This window comes from Spea bombifrons, chromosome 8, assembly GCF_027358695.1.
Source record: "Spea bombifrons isolate aSpeBom1 chromosome 8, aSpeBom1.2.pri, whole genome shotgun sequence".
In the NCBI taxonomy this organism is placed as follows: Eukaryota; Metazoa; Chordata; class Amphibia; order Anura; family Pelobatidae; genus Spea; species Spea bombifrons.
This window is the reverse complement of record NC_071094.1, coordinates 41,169,917-41,187,388: the sequence shown is the minus strand read 5'-3', so window position 1 is coordinate 41,187,388 and position 17,472 is coordinate 41,169,917. Positions and strand designations below refer to the sequence as shown.

At 45.1% G+C, this 17,472-nt stretch overlaps 1 protein-coding gene across 1 annotated transcript; it reads left to right on the top strand.

Annotated features, from left to right (window-relative positions):
* The first annotated feature begins 6,921 nt into the window (after positions 1–6,921).
* On the top strand, positions 6,922–17,456 carry VASP (vasodilator stimulated phosphoprotein). Its single transcript, XM_053472693.1, has 12 exons — positions 6,922–7,393; positions 10,801–10,969; positions 12,018–12,186; positions 12,278–12,338; positions 13,671–13,708; positions 13,805–14,043; positions 14,216–14,358; positions 14,492–14,577; positions 14,843–14,888; positions 14,997–15,072; positions 15,826–15,883; positions 16,730–17,456. Exons 1-12 carry the CDS (start codon positions 7,389–7,391, stop codon positions 16,765–16,767), a joined length of 1,128 nt encoding a protein of 375 aa, XP_053328668.1. The 5' UTR covers positions 6,922–7,388; the 3' UTR covers positions 16,768–17,456.
* The last annotated feature ends 16 nt before the right edge of the window (positions 17,457–17,472 follow it).

Below are 17,472 nucleotides of genomic sequence, written 5' to 3'. Positions count from 1 at the left end.
TCTGAGAACTCCATCCAACTTTATCCCTGCTGCCCGATTGAACTGAACATACATTACATACAAGGAAGACTGCGACGCAGCACAGAACACGGACATCAGCAGCCTAACCAAGTACATGCAGTGATGGCATCGGTATACTGTCATGAACCAACAGTGTACCTAAACCAGAAAGCCACGCAGTATACAGAGAAGCGTCAGCAATCACACATGTAACCTGTAACCCATCGTATGGTCACACAATATTCTCATGCCCCCCGGTGACACACGAAACTCGTGAGTTAGTTGTGCTGGGCCGGGGGGGGGGGGTCTGACTCCACCACCTGGGGATATGAGTAAGACATGGCGAGTCACCGTAAACCTCTATGATTTGTTCAGATTGCCCTGACTAAACAGTTCACATGACTCATGCGGCTTATGCTGACTGGTTCCAGTAGCCCACCACTTTCTGTGACCAGCCCTGACCCCTCCATGAACACTCTATGCAGCAATCTAATACCAGCCTGACGCTGCCCTCTAGTGGACGCTTATGGAATAGACCTGCATCCGGCAACAAATTCCCGCACCCTGCCGGGGGCTTTCTGGATCAAAAACTCTTAGCAACATAGTAGCCGACGGAATGGACCAATCAGCACAATGATCTCATTGGTCGCTATGGTAATAAGACTTCTTTTCTTAAATTTTACATCTCCAAAGTGTCCTTCTTTAAAATGCCGCTGAACCTTTTTATGACTCTTAAGAAAATATTATGCAAAGATTATATTAAAAGTAAGCTTTGTACAATTCTCGCATCTAAGGGAACCCCCCACAACCGGCACATACCCACGTCCCCCCACTTCCGTCTGTTCACTGGTCAGGCTTGGACTAGCCATGTGGCTAACTGGGAAGATGCCCGGTGGGCCAGCGACAGTTTGGGTTCTGCAGAGTGCATCTTGCTGCATGCCATTGGTGACACCTGCCTTAAAGTGCCATAGTCGCTTAGTCAGTCCGGCCCTTGTACGGGTGCTGAACTTTCTAAATGAGCCGACCCGGAGACTCTTAGAATCTTCACGATACATTAAAGGGTTAACATTTCATGACTTGTCAAATATGTCGCCCAAATGGCTCTAAAACCGGTCCTCGTGGAAACCTTGATTTCTCATTATTTAAGAATACACTTTTGAAACTGAGTCACCTGTATTCAAGCAGTGATAATAAACCATAACATACTGGTAGCAAACGCGCCAATTGGGAATCTAACACCCCTCTCTGGCTCCGGCTACCAGGATGCCCCTAGGAGGTCCAGCTGACGTCGGAGGCGCTCCCGCCAGCATCAGTGGCTGGTCCTGGGACGCCGGGGAGCAGTCCTGCCAACGCTGCGGGCGTTCCTGCTGACTGGCGAAACCCAGGTTTCGTGATCACACATAACCCAAAACGATGATCGTTTACCTTTAAGCCGTCATTTACTTTAAAAAAAAAGGAAGTTCTAACGAACGGTCAGCTTACGGTGATAGCCTTTTTTGTTTAACCCATTGATTGCTGGTGGCTAAAGCGGCTCTTTGCTAGGGAAAAAATTGAATTTGTAGCCAAATAATAGGGGTCCTGCCCCTAACTTATCTCACAGAGGAGGGTCGGGATCCGTTACTAGCGACATTTATCCAATCCCTATTCGTTATATTCATTATCCGGCCGCTGGCCCTTAAAGATATGTATTATGACACAAGCATAATGTTAGTTTATTTTAAGTTTTATCATTTTTTTACCACTTCCTTCACCGCACTGTAGCAGTTCCTCCCAAACTGAAGCAATTATTGACCAATACTTTGCCTGAAGACTTACTGCCTGTCCGTGCATGCGCAGGTTATAAGCATATTTAACCGAATGAAAGTAGAGTTTATTTCCTTTATTCATATATCCAACAAGATTCTAACAACAACAACAATATATATATATATATATATATAATAAATAATAAATTATATATACCGTATATATGTACTATTTATATATATATAATAATAAATAAATAAAAATATAATAATATATATAATATTATATTAATAATATAATAAGTATAATAAATAAAAATTTAAATATGAGTAGTTTTCTTCTATCTTTATATATATAAAATATGTAATAATGTTGGGGTGAGGAGCTCGTCGCTGCATTGAGATGCTCGCTCCCAGATATATTTAGCTGACATCATATCTCGGCCGGATTCTGGAAATACTTCTCATTGTTGGACGAACCCACATGTGGCTTTAGAGCTTTCCTACTGGCTGCAGCGACGACCGGCTGCCAACTGCAATCCGCACACCAAATAAGGGTCAGACGAGAACCGAGCCACGCATCCAGAATGCACCGGGAATGATCCGGATAGCTCATTAATGAGGCATTTCCTCCAAGTGTCTGAAGAGCGCGTATTCACTTTTTTAAGTTTTATGAGGCCACATTTTTTTATGTGTCGCGATCTTGTTAGGTAAGTTAGGGTTGCCATATCAGTATTTTTTTGATTCCGGAGTCACATGCCTATTGCATTGCATGCAAGTTGCCGACTGCCCCGGAGTATGTAGGATGTAAAACTTCAGAGAATAAAGTAAAAAGCAAAAAATTTTATGTCCTGAAACAATGCTGATACGGCAACCCCTAGAGCTATCCGATAAGCACATGAAAAATGGACTCGTGAGGGTTAACCCCTTAAGGAACGTTATAGATTAGTTTACAAAGCAGTAGTAGATTAGTCATCGTTTAAACCAAAAGCTCCCCGTTTGAGGCTCCCGCCGGCATTGTTCTGTGAATACGCCACACATCAGGACCTTGTACTGAGTCACAGTCCACCCACACGCCCGGCAGACAACCTGTACAGACAACCTGCCGGTGACCCGGCCCAGACAGACACAGTCCCATGTGACGACTGCGTCCCAGTATCCTGCTTTCTCAAAAACCAGACCAGAGGGGTTAAGCCTTATAAGCCGTTGAACGGCGCTCTGGAATATGATGGTGCTCTATAAATAATTATAATAGTGATATTATAGTTAAAAATGGGCAGTGTGCTGAAAACCGATAGGTTAATGATTGTACCCGGGAACAGCCAGGCTCCAGCTACCGGGAGCCCTCCCCTTTCAGGATGCTGGTGGGCGGGTCTAGTAATGTCAGTGGGTGGGTCTAATGATGTTGGTGGGCGGTCCGCTGATGCTGCATACAGGGCTAGCCTCACATGCTGAAAAATTGAAAATGGTAGGAGGGAAAGTGGGTGTGGAGTGGGGCAGGGACCAGGGGGCGTGTCTCAATACCACTCCCACGACCCGGAGATTCTCCATGGTGACCCAGAGGCCCGGAGAAGCGACGCTTCACCCAGAGCCCCGGAGAAGCGACGCTTCACCCAGAGCCCAGAGAGCATACCTGGGAACTTCCTGGTTCACGCTGCCTGAGGGTGTGGCTTAGCAAGGGGCGGGGCTAGCCACATAGTCTTAAGTTGAATGGGTGTGGGAGGGAAATAGGGCAGGTAGTGGGCTTTCCTAAAAGAGCCCCCTGTGACCCAGTGACCAGTAGAAGCAGCGCTTTACCTGCCCCAGATGGACATTGAGGAATTCTGTAAGAATCCCCATTGTGTACAAATAACACATAACAGAGCGCGAAGCAGCAGTAAATCTAAAGAATAATTATATAAACAGAAAATGTTTTAACAATACGGAACACATTTCAATGGAACATGGGCCGGCTACAACAGAAGTCTTCTTTCACCATCTTGTGGCTGGCTGTGAGTGCTGGGAGTTATATATGCATAGCATCTGGTTTACTCAGGTTGACTGAATGGAGTTGTAGTCAGAAGAGCGTTGAGAAGTGGCATTGGGCCATTACAGTCCTCGCAGCTCCAACAGTAGCTGGAGCTCTGCAATTGGCTCTGTCTGGCTGTGAGTGATGGGAGTCGCAGTTCAACAAAAGCTAATGGTCTGCAGGTTAAATGTCCCCAGAATGGAGACAGAATCTCCCCATTTTTGCAGATTCTCCTGTAATGTCATTAGCCATCGAGATCGTTTCCATTAGACATATTTTATTTATATGCTTTTTAATGACTTCCACTTAAGTGCTGATTTTTTTCCATTACAAAGCAAAATGAACGCGTTCCTCCATATGGCAGAGCCGTACCGCTTCACTGTCATTTACAAAGAGAGCAGCTTCAATGGCTCTCTCTATATATATACCGTATATATATATATCAGTCTACGCCGGACGCACAACATTTCTCCTATCATATATACACTCCAAGGCTGCATTAAAAATAATGTTAACCTGCACCATGCATTTTTAAAACCACGACTGGAACAGATGGAAGCCCAGCCCCATCCATTTTAATGCGCATATATATATATATATATATACATATACATAAATATATACATATACAGTATATACACACATTAGATATATATATATATATATATATATACACTTATGCAGAGAGCATATATATATATATATATATATATATATATATATATGTGTGTGTGTTTTACTTAAAGATCCCAGCCTGGTGGTTTGCTCCTCAGAGAGGTTGCCATTGAAATACTAGAACGATGATGATGATGATGATGATGATGATGATGTAAATGCTCATAAGCACTATAGAGAGCATCGTGAGTGTGCCGGCAGCTCGTATAATTGTATAATAAACTATTAGTCTTAAGATTTCAGTCTTAAAAGTGAGGTAATCAGATCAGCGTAATAATCAATAACTCCAATGCCATATCGCTACATGTAGATATAATACTAAAGTTCCTTTATGTGTAGAGTGCTTGCGTTCGGCTTTATTTAAAATAGAAGATCTTTAGGGAAGTTTTAGTTCGATTAGGATAGGAAGTTCTGATTATCTCTGATTGTCTTTATACCCCATAACACTTTACATGGGATGTAAGGAAGTTTTACTTTACTGAGGGGGTTGTAGACAAATGGAAGAGCCTCCCAGCAGAAGTGGCAGAGGCTAATAGCATATGGCTCCTGAATCTAAAACAGGACTAGCGACTGATTAAGGTTTGAGTCGAATGGGTCTGATCCGTCCGCAGATTCTATGTTTCTAACTTGCACGCGGCGAGGCATATCTGGGAACTTTCCAAGTTTGACCTGGAGTCTCTGGGTCACTTTCTTCTATGGCTAGCTGTTTATGTCCCTCCCTCTCTTTCTCTCTCTTTCTCTCTCTTTCTTTTCTCTCTCTCTCTTTCCTCTCTCTCATTTGTCTCTCTCTTCTCTCTCTTTCGTCTCTTTCTTCTCTCTCTCTCCTCTCGCTCTCTCTCTCTCTATATATACCCTTAGGGCCCGCTGTGCCTTTAATACACGGCACTCCAGGATATGACATCACAGTGCATTTTGATACAGGTTCCATAGTATAAATGAGCAGTGTGACGCCGGGGGTGGGGGGCCTGATCGTCTAAGTGGGCAATTTGACCCCTTGTTTGGCTGCAGCGGGGCTGCAGCCCCCCCCCCCGACCTGCCAGGATATTACATTTATTTATATAGCGCCAGCAGATTCTGTAGCGCTGTTACAATAAGAAGCATATACCGGTACAAAAAGAAAAGAGGGCCCTGCTCTCAGGAGCTCACAATCTAGTGGAAGTGAAACAGCAGGAGAGATTCCAACACGGTGACGTATCAGATCCACCGACCAGTTACTTTATAACTGCAACAATGTACTTCACAGCAATCACTATACTGAATATAGCATCAATACGGCTTTTATTGGGTTAAACTTTTTATACGCTTTTCTTTTTTTAGAACAGACTATCGCTTCCTCTCAGTCACGTGACCTTCTGTTCCCACACGTTCCTTTATTCGTTGACTTGACTTATTGTATAACTGGTGCCGGAATCAGGAGATGGGGGTGGGGCTGGATTACTGATCGTTTTTAGTGCTATTAATTTAGTGTAATTAATAATATCCTAAAAAGTATCAGCCGTACTGTATGCGCCACTCTGGCAACTCTCAGGGTTTGACCCGGAGTCTCAGGGCTTTTGCCCCGATCTCTGGGTAAAGGGGCAGATTCTCACACAGTCTGCAGCTCACTCTTTCCTAATACACCCCGCTGTGATCATATAAGATCATATCACTCAGGGGACTCAGTGAAGCATATCTTTCATTAATGACGAGTTATGTTTCCATGAGGGCCGGTATTAGAGCCATTTGGGCAACATATACTGTTCACAATGGGGAAATATTAAAGGGTTAATATTTCAGGAGTCTCAGGGTCCGCACTGTTCTTACTGGACGGGAAATATATATAGAAATATATATATATATATACTGGTCAGGAAGGAGTCTTCCTCTCTCCCTGGCGCTGGGTATACTGGTACTAATCCATAACCAGATGGAGCCCCAGGACACACGGCAGGTATAGTCCACCCCTCGCCTTCATAGCTTTTTAACTAAATTCATTTATTAGGACCCCATGTGTATTCAAGTAAGGTGGGTTTCTAATACATACACATACCACCCAAGTGCCCTGTTTTTGCGGGACAGTCCTGGTTTTCGGTTGCTGGTTGGTTGGGGGATCTCTCTGACATGCCCACAGATCTGTGAAATCAGTGGAGATCTGGCATTGTTTCACCCACTCGACCACCTTCACTCCACAGCTGGCCACCATGAGTGGGTGGATGGCCACGCTTCTGCCCACTCACACTCTATAGCCCTGCTCCCCAACACGGCCCTCGATTTGGACACTTGAACCGTCGAGGAGTTACGCATACAGAAAAAAAGAGCTTTATTTCAACCCGAATGCCATTATTCCTATTTATTATGCGGTAAAAAAGTCATAGATTCAGACGGCCCAATCTCTGCGGCTTCAGTCCCACATGCCAGGTGGCACCTACCCCTCCCATCCTCTTTATTCCCTCTGCCTCTCCCCTGGGGCAGTATGTACAGGCTGTGGGGGAGGGTACTCCAGTTTCTAGTGATGATATCACCACTGAGAGTGGATTGCCCTTTTAAGATGGGCTGTGGCTTGTCGCCCTTTTAAGAGAAGGCAGAACCCAGGACAGAGGAAGTGATAGAATGTAACAGGGAGGAAAGAAAGAAAGAAAGAGACACGGAGGGGAAGATAAAGGAAGGAAGGGAGAGAGCAGACGGCCGATAGAGGGGCAAGGAGGCTTTTACTTCCAATACAGGGTGGGGCAGTAAGACTGTGCAGTGGAGGCTTCTTACTACTATGTTGGAGTAGTCCAGGTAGGGTGTGGGGGGCCAAAGGGAAGAGATCTAGAGTTGGAGGGGTGAGGAGTAAACAGGAAAGATTACCAGAGGGAGGTGGGGGACTGGGAGGCAGGTGAGGGCAGCTGCTGGGGTAGGTGAGGGCAGCTCTGGGGTAGGTGGGGGCAGAAGGTGAGGGCACATTCCTTCCTGCAGGAGGCACACACAGAGCGCACACCATGAGGTGAGTGACCCCCTGCCTGGGATCCCTGTGCTGGATCAGGTCAGATCACATTGGATCGCTGTGTGTCTGGATGTGTCACGCGTGTAATGCTGCCTCTTGGCATGATCTGCCCCTCTGTGTGTCTTGTTGAGTCACGGTGGGGGGTATTTGTGTAGAATGAGCTTATAAATGATCACCGCCTGGTGTGGCAACGTTAAAAAGTAATCCTGTGATCCTAAATAGGCGATCCTGCCGTGGATCTTTTCCGAGCCCCTTGGTCAGTGACGGTAAATCACTTAATTGTACTTTATCCCCCGCGCCACCCCTTGTGTTATCTTTATAATTACAGATAAAGAGTTCTGTGAGCATTAGAAAGACAATTGCTATAAGACAACGAGATGAAGCGGATGAAGAAGAGACCGCTGAGGTCTTGAGAACTTCTTTATTTCCATGTTGGCCCAATAATGGCCCTTAAAGACTCCTCATTCCTCGGACCGATACAGCCGTGTCACCTACAGGGTGCGATCCGTCGCTTTGTGTTAACGCAGGTGCTGTTGCGTTGTAGCCTATAGGGAGTTTTCAGAATTTTAGCGGACCCGCAATTATTCGGTAAATGAGGAAGTTACCTGGAGTAATGAATTAACGCTCTTCCTAAGGAGCTATGCAAAACACGTTGGCGTTGGTTGTGTTAAGGAGCCCGTCTGTGTGTACAGGCAGATAATGTTTGTACAGGTGTGTTACGCCATTGGCTGTGTGTTGTACATTGTGATGTGTTATTGTATACCTCCCAGACCCTGCTGGGTTTCTGCGCCGCTGTAAATGTATAGCTTCTCCCTCCCCCATCCAGACTGTTAACACGTATGGGAAGTGGATGTGTATATACATGCCTAGTGCCTGCTAAACATCTGTACAGAAATATGTAGCCGGGACGTCCACACATACATACACATTCATATAGGTGTGTGTGTGTATATGGGAGTGTACGTATAATATATATATATTATATTTACTATTTGGTCCGTCTAGTCTGCCCTTTTTATTTATAGATTATGCTCGCCCTGAGCTTTCTTCGGTTCCTTTACTGTGGTTGCGTGTTCTTCTTCCACTAGGTGTCCGTTCCAGGTATCTACTACTCCTTTCTGTTACAAGTGCTGCATGGTTTATATACGAAACCTGCGCGATATCGCTCTGAAGATGTTCATATCTAGCATTACAATAGTGCGCTATGGATTTAATTTATATGGCGCCTTCATATTCTGCAGCGTTGTACAATGAGTTAACAGGACGTGACGATTAGTGCGTCACATAGCAATTAGGACTCAACAGAAACAAGGTGAGGAGGATCAAAGGAGCTTGCAATCTATATGCAGTGTATAGGTAAACGTTAGCGTGATGTACAAGGCTGGTGTTCTGTAGCCGGAACTGGTGACGTGCGCTCAAAACAACACGTAAGGGCACGGAGACACCTAGACGTGGAATATAATATCACGCGCCAACTACCTTCACTGGCCGTCTACCTACTCCTGTCCCGCGTGTCGCTCTCGTTTTATTATGTCTGTCTCTTTTATTTCTCCCCTGTTTGCTGTCGCTTGTGGTATCTCCTGCCTTTCTCAAACAGCCTTATATGGACAAAACCACAACCGTGAGAGGGGGGGAGCAGGGGGAAATAGCTAAGGCTAAAGCAGAATGTGTGTGTGTTTGTACATGTGTCGGTGGGTTTGTTCCCGCGTGTCGGTGGGTTTGTTCCCGCGTGTCGGTGGGTTTGTTCCCGCGTGTCGGTGGGTTTGTTCCCGCGTGTCGGTGGGTTTGTATGTATGGTGCGCGTGCAAAGTGAAGTGTGCACTATTGTCTCCCACCCGGTGCTTCACGTGTGAACACAAAGCGTGTATTCACAGAATGTTCCCTGCTCTGTAACACAGCTCTGTGAGCGCCGTGTTTCTTGCGCATACCTTTCTAACAGGCGAGCGTGACGTACATCACAGAACTTTCTATTGACCAGCAAGCTGCCGTCATGCGTCGGTGCCATCAGCGCCGGGAAGCAAACCAAATCATCTGCCCATTCCTGGTACTGGACTGGCGAGTTAGATCAAATCTAGCCTCGTGCTGCACTTTTACAGCGCGTGCTGCCGGGCACCGGCCCACCGGGCAAATAGCCAGTGTGTGTGTGATGTCACCCGTTAAACGGATATCGCTGTATTGATCCTCATATTTATTTGCGGAGATGGAGAGTCTCAGTAAAGGCAGAAGCTCCTTTCTGCATAAGGATGGAACCGCTCATGAAGAAAAGATCGGGTGCTAAGCAGGGGCGGGTGCTAAGCAGGGGCGGGCGCTAAGCAGGGGCGGGCAGTAATCAGCTTTACGGCAGACCTTTTAATAAATACACCATACGGGTTGTAGACTGCTGCGAAAGTCTGCAGGACAGTTGTGGTTTCAGCTCGTTGCTTCACTCTACATTGGGAACGAACCAAGGGGGAAGAGCTAGGTTGGCCCTGTATAATGCATAGTTAAATCAGTGAGCTCGACCACTCTTACTGGAGAAACAAGAATGTAATGACATAGAAACATAGAATCTGCTGGCAGATCGTCCCCATTCGGCCGCCATCTAAAAAATTTTTTTACCTCCCATCTAAGCCTCCGACCCTCTAGTTTTAGATGATGGCCTCTCGTTCTAACTTTTCTCCTCCTTTTGAAATAAACTTCTCTCCTGTACTTTGTTAAATCCCATTTATGTATTATTTGTGTTTCTGTTAACTATTGTGCCATTATCCTGAGGCTCGCACTCAAAAATGGAACGTTCTTCCTCAGATATTGTTATAAATGGGTCAAAATGGATAAAAGTAACACTTGGTGCTCACTGCGGATTTTGAAGGGCCTTCTTGGAAGGAGTTCATCCCAGAGATGGAAAGGGGCTTACTTTGTGTCTTGGGTTCCTAAGAGGTCTCCTTGCTCGTTTCGCTAATGGGCTTATTCATGGCTCCTAGAGGTTTAGGTCAATCGCCTAACCTTTTGTGCCGTTTTATATTGATCTCTATGGGTGGACCTCTTTATGGTTCCTAACTTCTAAACCCATTTGCCCTGCACTTGATTAGAGAAGCCACGGCCTATCGGTGTTACTCTGGATGACCCCCATTATATATATTACTCATGGACTGTACTGCGATCAATGGCTAATGCAACACAGGAAGACTAATTGACTAATAGGATGTTGTGGTTGATTAGGAAACCAGATTACACTTGGTGAGGTGTCAGCGTTCTGTTACAAGATGTTTGTATCTTAATGTCTTTTGTTCCTTGTTTATATAAGATAATGGTTATTACTACCCACTCATCTGATAAGTGTCTAATGTGATATGACGATGGGTATTTCTACCCTTTGTATACTTGTTCTCTTCCAACTCTCATCTGCCTTCAAATTCCACCCTTGACAGTGAGACTCCCGTGGTCACGGCTCGCGCCAACGTAATGGTCTACGACGATGCCAATAAGAAATGGATTGCTGCTGGGACCGGCGCTCAGGGACCCAGCCGTGTGCAGATCTTCCACAACCCGACATCACAGGCCTACCGTGTAGTAGGCAGAAAGATGCAAGATCAACAGGTACCCTATGGGCGGGCCTTAGATCCTCAGGGGCAGGACTTGAGAAGTGTTAGACCACCAGGGATTGGTCTTTATCTAAAACAATGTTAGAGAGGCTATGTATAAGGATCGATTCTGCGCAGAGGGGTGAATTGGATAGCTGTAAATCAGTTTTTGGGGCAATTACTTAATAGTAAATAGTAGAAGAATTAAATGATATATTTAGAGAGCGTCAGCAGATTCCATAATTGTATTGCAATGGGGGAGAGTTAAAATATCCAACAATAAAATGAAATGAGGACCTTGCTCTTGGGAGCTTACAATCTATTGGGAATGGAAGCTCTGGAGTCTTGTGTAAGGCGGTTTCCTTGGTCCTTCAAAGAAGACTTCCTCTTGGCTCGCTTCCCCCAAACTCCGGACCTTAATAAAAAAAAGAAAAAAAACAATTAAAAAAAAAAAAAATCTAACTTACGAAATCCTATGTATTGTCCGAGTGTAAAATGTTTGAGAGAGCTGCGCAGTGAAAGATCGAAGCCTATTGGCTGCTGCGTATCCTCCGAACGTCCCGCTGTGAAAGTGTTTGGAGGGGTGCAGCTGGGAAGTTGGCTGTAACGGGATAATAGAGGGTTTACGTGACTGCAATGTCAGCAGGCATTGGAGAGACTCTATAACTCTATAACGCTCTTGTATAAAGCTCTTCCATTGATTTTAATGGCAGTGTTTTCCAGCCAGCGATTGGCTGCTTCAAACGGACATAAAACACAGACAGCGGAGGGGGTGGCACGGGGGGCAAGTGTCTTATTATTTTCTATAGGTAAAATAGTCCGTATAAGAGTACTTATGCCCATTGGTGGTGGGATGCTGTCCCTTTAACCTCCGCTCGCCGGGTTCTTGGCGATATGTGGCTTAAGATCATAGGAGTTGCATTTAACAAAAGATGGAGACTTTCCATGTTGCCGCCTTCAAAGCTTCTGTTTCATGAGTAGGTGGTCCGGTGTCCTCCTGCATTAAATAAATGAAATTGATGACATCACACCGCTCTGACCTCACTTCTCGTCCCCCCCAATAGGTGGTTATAAACTGCCCCCTGGTAAGAGGGTTGAAGTACAATCAGGCCACCCCTAACTTCCACCAGTGGAGGGATTCCCGGCAGGTGTGGGGCTTGAACTTTGCCAGTAAAGATGAGGCCATGCAGTTTGCTGCAGGAATATTGCAGGCCTTGGAAGCGCTGGAGACAGGTGCGTGTCCGACTTCATCTTCCCCTCCGTATCTTCTTCTTCCTCTTCCCAGATCCAGCTGCAGTTATTTCATATATAATCTCTCTTCCAGGGTCCAGCAACTGGCCTCAGCAGAATGGGCCCCGAGTGGAGGAGCCCGAGCAGCCCAGGAGGTAAACGCACATTAATACCCTAATAATAAAAATATACTTAATAATTAACACCCCCCCACACACACACGGTGCTGGGGGTCGCATGCGGATCCATAACACGGCACAGAGGGGGTCGGATCTGATATGGGAATTCTGTCTGTTTAAGCAGAGCTTAAAATACATAAAAGATATAGATATAGAACGTATGCTGCGTTATATTCTCTGCATCCCTGCGTAAAGAAGCCAAATATTGCAGACGGACGGGAATGCTGGGAGTTGCAGCTAAAAGTAGCAGGGGCAGAACGTCACCTGCTCCCATAAGCACTTTGGGTGTTTATTCACTAAACAGTGATTTGTATGCGAGTTATTATGTAATGGGAAACAGGACCCTCTTGTGTTCTGTGACCAGCCAGCCGAGGAGGGTTTCTCCTGCAGTTAAAGACTCGGTTGGCCCTTTGTATCGTACGGCTCTCTTGCGCATTGTTTAGTGAATAAACCCAGCAGACTGGATGAACCGGTATCTGAGTAGCCACCTGTACCGTGGAGGCCAGAGAGGCCTTAATCTGTTCCGTAGTCCGTTGATTGGTGTGAGCGGTGACGCCACATGCGCCGGAGCGATAAATTGGGCTGTAAGGCAGCCACGTGACGGCTAGTAGTGACCCGTGCGCTTGCGATGGTGCAAACCGTTTGATTTCACTTTATCGTGACTTGTTTGGAAAGATCGTTGCTGCCCACAAGGCTATTTGAGGAGCTTTTACACAGCTTTTAAAAAGCACGCGGAGCCCCGTTTTACGCCGTTAATCGCGTCGGTCCTACACCTCGCACACAGACGCTGGAAAATGTTCTAAAACCGCAGCAATAAATGTGCGTCGGAGCCTTCCGAGCATCAAAACAGTTCCCCGAAACACACGCGAGTCTCTGAATCATTCCTTCTCAGGGATTTCTAATTATTTTTACTGGCAGAAAAGAAATTGGTGGCTTTTTTTTCCCCATTTTTAAACTGTTCACTTTAAATCGGCCTTCAGGGCAGAACTTAGGAAATAAAATAAAAATGATAAAAAAATCATAAAATTCAGAATTATCCGAAAGTTTTATTTTTAAATAAAAAAAATAAACATTGGCAGAAGGGTAAAACAGTATTTTTCTATACAGCGCTCTCAGTGATGTCTTATTGGGCTACTGAATGGCTATCCCTAGTGGGTGACACAATGTATCAAAGTCTGACTCTTTACTGGGGTCCGTTACTTTATATCCCCTTTTTATTGTGACATCGTGGTTATCTTTCTGAATTATTTTTATATAAAGTTATTTGGAATTGTTATATTGAGATCAGTATTTTATTTGGTTCTTCAGGATGCAGATGGAACCGGAACAGAAAATGCAGAGTCCAGGTGAGGTATTATCGGGTCAGGCCCCCCCGGGGGGTATTTGGCTGGTGATAAATAGCTTGGTTTTATTGACATTGTCTATTTTTCTTTCATACACAGTGGCTCCAGTGATCCCAGCAGCTGGTCCGCCTGCCCCACCAGGACCACCTCCACCACCAGGGCCGCCACCACCGCCAGGAGGCCCACCTGCACCTCCGGCTCCCCCAGGGGCTGGTCCCCCAGGGGCTGGTCCCCCACCGGCTCCCCCTCTCCCATCTGGAGGAGGCGGTGGTGGTGGTGGAGCAGGTGGAGGGCTTGCTGCGGCTCTTGCAGCAGCCAAACTAAGAAAGGTGTCAAAGGTGAGACCCGAGCGTAGCTGGTGACTCGGGGGAGTGGGTATGGGTCGGTGGGGGGTGGGGTGAGTATGACTGAAGATGAGAGGTGGGGGGCTATGGTGCTGGTCTGGTAGTGGATGGGCCGGTGTAATCTTGTGCACTTAACAGCACTATGTCTTTCTTTTTTCTTCTTCAGGATGAAGCAAGTAGCGGACCCTCGCCAGTTACCGGGGGCCCACCTAAGCCGGACATCAGCCGCACCAGTGGGGGAGCATCAGTAGGAGGAGGCGGCGGCGGCGGCGGACTGATGGAGGAGATGAATGCAAAGCTGGCACGCAGGTAAAAAGTTAACTGTGATAAAGGGGATACACGTTCCTCGTCGGGCTCCTCGGAATGTTCCAGTCATCCCGATCCCGATGATTCTGCATCTGCCTCTTTTGCTCCATTAACCCGCATTGTGTAATTTGCGCAGGTTGAAGATGACGCAGCAGAGCGAGCGTCCGGCCCCCACGGCCACGCAAGATGACAATGACATTCAGGGAGGGAGGAATCAAGGGGGTGAGTACCGATTACGATGACATTTAGCAAAAAAGTATGACTTTCTATGTATTTTAACCTAAAGAATAGGGTTAAGGGGGGGGCTTGGGCAAATACATATTCTGCCGAGCGGAGGTATACATTTGCCCCTGTCTTGCGAACGCTACATTGTGGCCCATGGAACCCCGGGCAAAGTGTTTTGTGCTGCCAGGTTAGTGGGTACATCAATGGCGGCCATCATCACCCTGAGGCTTTCGCCAACTCACTCGTCTCTTCTTGGTTTCAGAACCCACCCGCCGTCCCTGGGACCGAGGAAGTACCACGTTACCAAGGTAACTGCTAATCCTCGCCTACATGGGGGAGAACATTTTTGGTTGCTACACAACATTATCCCCCGTGTAATGTTAATATAATGAGCATTTTCAAATGACTTTCTCCAGGATGAAGTCCACTGTCAGCAGTACAGAGGTGGCCCCAAGTCCCGAGGACACGGACTCCATGGAGAAAATTAAACAGGTAACGGAGTTGTGTTTTCACTACTAAGGCTACAAAATGTCTTCAGAGGAAGAGCTGGCCCTGAATAATGTATAGTTAAATCGGCGAGATTTCCTCACCCTTTGACTTATACATCATGCAGGACCCGCTCAGCCTTGAGCTGAAACCGCATCTCCCCAACAAACTCTCCATTTAGTGAATTAACCCCCATGACAGTAAGTCATGTTATTGTGACACTTGGCACTTTGATACACTCACAAGGAGTTGGCAGGAGAGCTGACGATTTCAAATAAATACCTACCCCATGCAATGTCAATTTTATAGTGGGGTATAATATATAACATTGTATAGAACATCTATTTTATGTAATATAAATATAATATACTGTATAATTTTAAAGCATATGTATAAAAATAATTATATAATAATGTTAGAGCTTGTTACACTTAAGCGCAAAGCATTCATATTGGTTTGGAGTGATATTGGTTAATATATTAATGTTAGAGTTTAGTTGCTAAGCACAAAACATTCGTATTGTTTGGAGTGATATTGGTTAATATGTTATATAATGTATATATTCTATACATTAATATAATGTAAATGTAAAGCATTCATATTGGTTTGGAGTGATATTGGTTTTAGGCTGCAACTTAATTATTAAAGCACACAGAAGCAGATTGTGTAATTTGACCGATAAAGTCCTGTATTTTATATAAGTGCGTATATTTATCCTATATATACTTATATATCTCTCATGGTTATGTAACTTGACAGGAACTTCTGGAGGAAATGAGGCGAGAGCTTCAAAAAGTGAAAGAGGAAATTATTGAAGGTGAGGCGCGTGCGATACAAAGTGTTCTAAACCTAAACACCTTAAACTTCGCGACCGTCACCCCCCCACGTTTAGTAATCATATCTTTGTTAAATTCTGATTCCTTTTTCATTTTTAGTGTACCCACACAGTTTCTAAATTTGTCTTTTTCTATACTTTTATATAGTCTGCCATTTAGTATGACTAATATGCGTTTAAAAAAAAAAACACAGAAAAAAAAAAGAAAAACACATTTGCAGTTTTTCTTGGGATTTTTTTTCCACATAAGTGCCACTGATTGGACGGGGAGACAGAAAATAATTTAACATCCCCTGAATAGATCGATACCCCGCATGCATAGTTTTTTTTCTTCTTCATTACTAGTTACACTTTTGATTTATATAGAATCTTTTGTTTAGTTTAACTTTTTTTTTTTTTTAATATAAAAGAGCAAATCCTCTGAGCTGTATCAATGCCTCTATATCCGTCTCTTCACACCACGCGCACTAAACGTATTACAAAGCCTGCATTTTTTACCACGTATTATCTTAACATCCTGGTAACTTAAATAAATAGGAAAAAGACATTTTTACGTTGTAAACAATTAACAAAAAAATTTAAATCCACAAAGATTAAATATTTGTGCTTCCGGACCTGTAGTTTTTCTTTAAGCCATAATATTTACGGGCCTGCGGTACAAAACGGTTACAAAATACGTGAAATGTGGAAACGAAAGTAGCAGTAAAGTGACGAAGCATTCAGCGCGCTAAAACACTGCGGCCCTTTTGCAAGCTACAGCTAGATATGTGAGTGATGTCTGAATTCGAGGCTCTCTTGTGTATAACGTCTGCTTCTTTCCTCCGCCAGCGTTCACACAGGAGCTACGCAGACGGGGCGCACCATGAACTCGGCCGCCTTTCCCCCCCGGTATCTCAGGCTCCACCAACAGTGCTCTACAGGGGCCCAGCGATCATTCCTCTGCTGTGCGGGGGTCCCCAATTAGGAGAGGGTAGCAGCCCCCACCCTCTGTACACAGCCTCCGCTGCAAATCTGAATCCTGTACTAATCACCGCATCCCATACTAATTATATGACTCCATGTACACACACAATCTTATTCTAATCAATGCTTTCCAGACATTCAGTACTAATCTCTCCGCCTGCCCTCCCCCCCCTCACACTCTGCAGTGTGGCTCTAAACGGGTTAGCAGAGGCTGAAAGCTTCGGCCAGCAGGATTATTTTTTAAGGGATAATTAACGGGTTTCTTTCTTTTTTATTAGTTTTTTTTTTGTATAAAATTTACATTGTATCAGATGTACTGCCACCCAGCTACAGCATAGCTTCGCTCTTCGGGGGTGGAACCGGTGAAGGGTTATAGTCTTGTATTTTATATATAGTTAGGATCACACACTGGATAAAGGGAGAACGGTTTGGGGTGTTTGACTGTCCTCCGCTGGTGCTACAACAAGCACATGTAGCACAGAGAGGGACAGCCAATGGGGTAAGTGCTTTTAAGTATTCCAAGCCATTATATATATATATGGGACTTTTTGTATCCTGTTTTCTAGAAATAAAAACATTTGGCCTATTGTAATTGTGTGCGGTGTAAA

Excerpts from the sequence above, each read along its gene's own strand:
- VASP (XM_053472693.1), top strand. Across the intron at positions 12,187-12,277 it reads CTTGGAAGCGCTGGAGACAG|GGTCCAGCAACTGGCCTCAG; the intron begins GTGCGTGTCCGA and ends TCTCTCTTCCAG. Across the intron at positions 14,044-14,215 it reads AACTAAGAAAGGTGTCAAAG|GATGAAGCAAGTAGCGGACC; the intron begins GTGAGACCCGAG and ends TTTCTTCTTCAG.